The sequence below is a fragment of the Dendropsophus ebraccatus genome, chromosome 11 (assembly GCF_027789765.1).
Source record: "Dendropsophus ebraccatus isolate aDenEbr1 chromosome 11, aDenEbr1.pat, whole genome shotgun sequence".
Taxonomy (NCBI): Eukaryota; Metazoa; Chordata; class Amphibia; order Anura; family Hylidae; genus Dendropsophus; species Dendropsophus ebraccatus.
Window position 1 is genome coordinate 6412744 of NC_091464.1, and position 6166 is coordinate 6418909.

At 49.6% G+C, this 6166-nt stretch overlaps 1 protein-coding gene across 1 annotated transcript in view; it reads left to right on the top strand.

Moving 5' to 3' along the window:
- Positions 1–4855: 4855 nt before the first annotated feature.
- Positions 4856–6166, top strand: part of LOC138768061 (ice nucleation protein InaA) — a 2595-nt gene continuing 1284 nt past the window's right edge. Inside the window, exon 1 of the mRNA XM_069946076.1 lies at positions 4856–6166. This exon is cut by the window's right edge and continues 1284 nt beyond it. Within this exon, the coding sequence (XP_069802177.1) occupies positions 4856–6166 (1311 nt within the window).

The window sequence follows — 6166 nt, forward strand, 5'->3', positions numbered from 1 at the left end:
ATTCACGCATGCGCAGCCACTGTGTATAGAGCCCACCATGCAGTTATGAATGTACCTAGTGGGTGGGGCGGGAGGGAGCGGGCTGGGCGGGTGCGGCGATGCTCGCCGGCCCCGGGCAGTGCCCTAAATGATCTTAAGCAAGTAATTTGCATAAGAGCATTTAACGATTTTAGAAACAATGCGGAGGCTGAGAGGGGTGAAACGAATGGCAAAATACTACTGAGGGACACAGCTACTGCGGCATATCAGCAGGTTCTCTGGGAAGGACTGAGCCAATTATTGCCTTTTTTACTTTCGTTTTTTCTTCTATGTGTTTAAAAGGCCATAGCACTTGCATTTTTTCACTTACAGACCCACATGTGCCCTTATTCTTTGCAACAACAGTTGTACTTTGTAATAGCAGACTTAACCCTTTAAGGACAGAGCCCAAAATGGCCTTAAGGACCGAACCAATTTTCAGTTTTGCGTTTTTTCCTCCTCACTTTCTAAGGCCCCATTCACGTGTCAGTTTTTACTTACCTCAAATGTCATCAGGAAAGTATCAGGATTTCCTGACAGTAATCCGTTTTTACCATCAGGAAACCATCAGGAAAAACCTTCAGGATTTCCTGATGAGAAAAAAAAAAATAGTTCTTAATATGGTCTAGTATGCCAACATACATCACACGTACCCACACAGCCCCTAGTGTACCTGGATGGCCACAGGCTGCAGAACTACAACTCCCATCATGACCTGTCAGTAGGGCATGATGGGAGTTGTACTTCAGCAACCTGAATGGCCACAGGCTGCATAACTACAACTCCCATCATAGCCTGTCAGCAGAGGCATGATGGGAGATGTACTTCTGCAACCTGGATGGCCACAGGCTGCAGAATTACAACTCCCATCATAACCTGCGTGATGGGAGTCTTAGTTCTGTGGGGGGGGGGGGGGGGAGGCAGGATGTTTTATCTCACCTGTCGGCGGCGGCAGCTGGTGGTGAGCCCCGGGCGGGCGGGGGTGCAGAGAAGAGTGGCGAGTTGGGTGATCGGGCGGCTGCTGTCCGGTCCGGGGGCAGAGATGAGTGGTGAGTTCCGGGGGGGGGGGGGGGGTCGGGGTGATTGGCTGATGTCCGGTCCGGGGGGGTGTTGTCTGGCGGCGGGCAGCTGATGTCCGGTCCGGGGGGGGGATGTCGGGAGGGAGGCGCAGCTGGCTGATCGGGCGGCGGACAGCCCTGGGCTGATGTCCGTGCGGGGGGGGGGGGGGGGGGGGGGGGGCAGGGGTGCCAGTGGTTGCGGGGGCCGGCAGATCCCATAGACTTCTATGGGGGCATCCGGGCCGGAATTGCGGATAAAAATAGGACATGTCCTATTTTTTCCAGATCTGTCCGTGACTAATTAAAGTCTATGGGTCCGGAAATCCATCCGTCCGGAAATCCGTGTGAAGGGGGCCTAAGAGCTATAACTCTTTTATTTTTATATCTACAGGGCAATGTGAGGCTTTTTTCAGGAACAGGTGTACTTTGTAATGGCATCTTTCAATCTACCACAACATGTATGATGGAACATTCAAGAATGAAATGCCATTCCAAAGTACAACAACTCCTGTAAAAAAAACAAGCCCTTTCTTGGCCCTGTATATAGAAAACTGAAAGTGCTAGAGCTCTTAGAAAGGTAGGAGGAAAAAACTAAAACAAAAGGGAAATTTGCGTGTTCCACTGGGTCATTTTGAGCTTGGTCCTCAAAGGGTTTAAGAAGTCCTCCACTGAGAGTTCAACCTTTTTAATATGTTTGCTTAACAAACAGGCTATTCTTACCTGTCCATGCTCCCCCGATGTTTTCCTGCGTCATATTTAGTTTCCTGCTGAGCAATCCCGCCTCCACAATGGACTCTTCTGAAGGTGAGAGCCTGCTCAGCCAATCACTAAGACGGGATAGCTCTGCGGCCAGTGATTGGCTGCCAAACCAGTCCGATCACTGCCAGACCAGTCCATCTCAGAAGTGAGGGGCTGATGCAGGAGGACTTCGCTGGAGTGCAGAGCGGTAAGGGGTGTTTGCAGCGGTGGATTAATTTTACCATAGGCCCCATAGGCTGTTCACCAAGCCTAGGCCCCCCCAACCCCCAGTGTAACTATGGCAGCACTAGCGTGGTGTTCATAGTACAGGATAGATAATGTCATGATGCCCTGATTTGTGCAAAATTGCTGTACAAAAGCAACGATTTTTTGCAAATCATGGCAGAACTGTAGCCAAGAGACATATCACCTCTAAAAGCATCAGTCTTTTTGGGTGGCCATAGGCCCCCCAGGAGCTCAGGGCCCAAAATGGACTTATAATTATAATCCACTACTACCTGTTTGTTATGTTCTGCACCTGGGCAGCTACATATTTAAAGGAGTAATCCCCGCCCTCCCAAATAAATTGACAGGCAGGGGAGTACGGGACCATAATAAAGAATGTGTGCTTACCTGTCCCTGTGCCTCCGTAGTGCCGCTCTCGGACAGCTGCCAGATATAATTTTTGTGTGATTCCTGGTATGTCACATCCCTGGTTCCTGCTGCTAGAACTTCACGGCCCTGCTGTGTCCCACCCCAGTTACTGATTGGCTGAGTGGGCAGTACCTCAGCCGGGCAGGTGACGTTGAAGTAGCAGGAGCTGCAGGAGGCCGGTGGCTGTAAAAGATCGCAAAAGCAGCGCTGTGGAGGCACCAGGATGGGTAAGTAGGTGTTTGTTTTTTGTTTTTTTTATTTAAAGCTTTTATTGAATAAGGAAACATAACAGAAAAAAAAGAACAATAGAAAAGTACATCCAAATCAGTCTCATCCCACATGGATTATATGGAACTTATACATGCAAGTACAACAAGTACAGGCAGTCAGGGCATTTATAGTGACATCACCACTAAAGTCAAGTCAGTACAGATCAACGAGTGATCGAGTACATTGTAACCAAATAGAACTAATAGATCTAGAGGAATGGAACTCCAGCACGGTCCCAATAACAGAAAAGACCAGTTCTTAGAAACCTGAGAACATGATAAAAATGCCTTAAAGGGGTTATCCACCTAAGAGCGAAAAAATGAAATGCTAGCTGGTCTTACTCATTAAGTCCCCCTGAACATTTTTTAAATAAAATCGATTCTCAGATCATGTGCGCTCTATCCGGACAGGTAGGGATTGCCCAAAGGTAATAGCACATATACGATCAGTTCATGGATGAGATATGTCTGAATTGTGCTTTATGGGAATATTGCATGTAAAAAATTCTCCAGTGGGGGGCGATAGACACGAGAGGTTTCTGAAAAGGGAAATAGAATCAATTATGAGAATGGAAGCTTTGGGACCTTTAGGGTTAAATGACGGCTCTGGTCTGCATAGTTATAAATAAGCCGATATAGTGCACCAAGTTTTCTTGCAGCAAAGTAATAAAATGTACTTGTACCGTTTTTTATCATGTTCTCAGGTTTCTAATGTACTTGTACCTTATTACTGTTTTAAATTTGTAATTTAAAGTTGATTGCTGCGTTGTTAAAAGGACAAGGTTACAGAGTGATGTCAGGGCCGAGAGGAAGCATGCACATCAGCACTCGAAACAGGCTGTCACCTGTTCACTCATTCGACCGTGTCCGAATCCCCTGTTGTATCATGGTATGAAATAAACTATCAAGTATTCATGGACTGGTGAGTGCCTCATCCTTCTACTTGTTGGAAGATTCTACATTTTTTAAATAAAGGTTAAAATTGCCCTACTCTGACTACTGTAACCTTTCATCTTTTGCCCTGTATGGCTGTGGTGTATGGGATTATTTTTTGCACTGTGATCTGTAGTTTTATTCGGTATCATGTGGCAATGCTGGGGGTTGTAGTCTTGTAATAGTTCAGCTATCAGGCTATGCTGGGGGTTCTAGTCTTGTAATATTTCAGCTATCAGGCAGGGGCGTAACTACCACTATAGCAGCCATAGCGGCTGCTATGGGGCCCGCCGCATCAGGGGGCCCGATGACCTGCTCCTGCAATACACTGGGCCCCCTGGGCGGTCATCATTTGCAGCACCGGGTGACCCTGCTGGTCACCTGGGTTTTGCAAATGTCCCTTTAACTGCAAACACTCCTGACCAGAGCTAGCAGTTATGTAGTTATGACTTCACTTGACCGTTTAGTGGTCAGTCGGGGGGGGGGGGGGGGGGGGGGCAATCAAAAGTTTGCTATGGGGCCCAGCCATTTCTAGTTACGCCCCTGCTATCAGGCTATGCTGGGGGTTGTAGTCTTGTAATATTTCAGCTATCAGGCTATGCTGGGGGTTATAGTCTTGTAATATTTCAGCTATCAGGCTATGCTGGGGGTTGTAGTCGTGTAATATTTCAGCTATCAGGCTATGCTGGGGGTTGTAGTCGTGTAATATTTCAGCTATCAGGCTATGCTGGGAGTTGTAGTCTAGTAATAGTTCAGCTATCAGGCTATGCCGGGGGTTGTAGTCGTGTGATATTTCAGCTATCAGTCTATGCTGGGGGTTGTAATGGCTATAATTTGCCTCCACTCACACTCAGCTATACACACTGCTGTATAGAAAAGTTTCTGTCACTGTCCTCCTGCACAGCTCTGTGAGTCTCACTTCCTGATTGGTCCATGCTGAACACCCCCCCCCCCCACCACCACCACCACATTGCTGTCTTGTGACCACACAGACCTCTGACAGCAGCCCTGCTTCTCTATTCTAGCCTGTTTGCTACACTACTGTATGGGGATCTGCAGTTCCATCCTGTATCTACAAGCTGCTGCTGTGTTATCAGGGTTATGCAGTTACTATACATTATATACCACATGCTGATTGCTATACTGTACAGTAATTTATAATATCACAGATTCAGCTGTTTCTGAATGTCTGTGTACAACACTAAGCACACCGGGATCAGTGACCTTAGTACCGGGTACAGCAGTGAGCACACCGGTATCAGTGACCTCAGTACCGAGTACAGCAGTGAGTACACCGGAATCAGTGACCTAGGTACCGGGTACAGCAGTGAGTACACCGGGATCAGTGACCTCAGTACCGGGTACAGCAGTGAGCACAACAGGATTAGTGAACTCAGTATCAGGTACAGCATTGAGTACACCGGGATCAGTGACCTCAGTACCGGGTACAGCCGGGAGTACACCGCGATCAGTGACCTCAGTACCGGGTACAGCAGTGAGCACAACAGGATTAGTGAACTCAGTATCAGGTACAGCAGTGAGTACACCGGGATCAGTGACCTCAGTACCGGGTACAGCAGTGAACACACCGGGAGCAGTGACCTCAGTACCGGGTACAGCAGTGAGTACACCGGGATCAGTGACCTCAGTACTGGGTACAGCAGTGAGTACACCGGGATCAGTGACCTCAGTACCGGGTACAGCAGTGAGCACACCGGGATCAGTCACCTCGGTACCGGGTACAGCAGTGAGCACACCGGGATCAGTCACCTCGGTACCGGGTACAGCAGTGAGCACACCGGGATCAGTCACCTCGGTACCGGGTACAGCAGTGAGCACACCGGGATCAGTCACCTCGGTACCGGGTACAGCAGTGAGTACACCGGGATCAGTCACCTCGGTACCGGGTACAGCAGTGAGTACACCGGGATCAGTCACCTCGGTACCGGGTACAGCAGTGAGTACACCGGGATCAGTCACCTCGGTACCGGGTACAGCAGTGAGTACACCGGGATCAGTGACCTCGGTACCGGGTACAGCAGTGAGTACACCGGGATCAGTGACCTCGGTACCGGGTACAGCAGTGAGTACACGGGGATCAGTCACCTCGGTACCGGGTACAGCAGTGAGTACACCGGGATCAGTGACCTCAGTACCGGGTACAGCAGTGAGTACACCGGGATCAGTGACCTCGGTACCGGGTACAGCAGTGAGTACACCGGGATCAGTGACCTCGGTACCGGGTACAGCAGTGAGTACACCGGGATCAGTGACCTCGGTACCGGGTACAGCAGTGAGTACACCGGGATCAGTCACCTCGGTACCGCGTACAGCAGTGAGTACACCGGGATCAGTCACCTCGGTACCGGGTACAGCAGTGAGTACACCGGGATCAGTCACCTCGGTACCGGGTACAGCAGTGAGTACACCGGGATCAGTGACCTCAGTACCGGGTACAGCAGTGAGTACACCGGGATCAGTGACCTCAGTACCGGG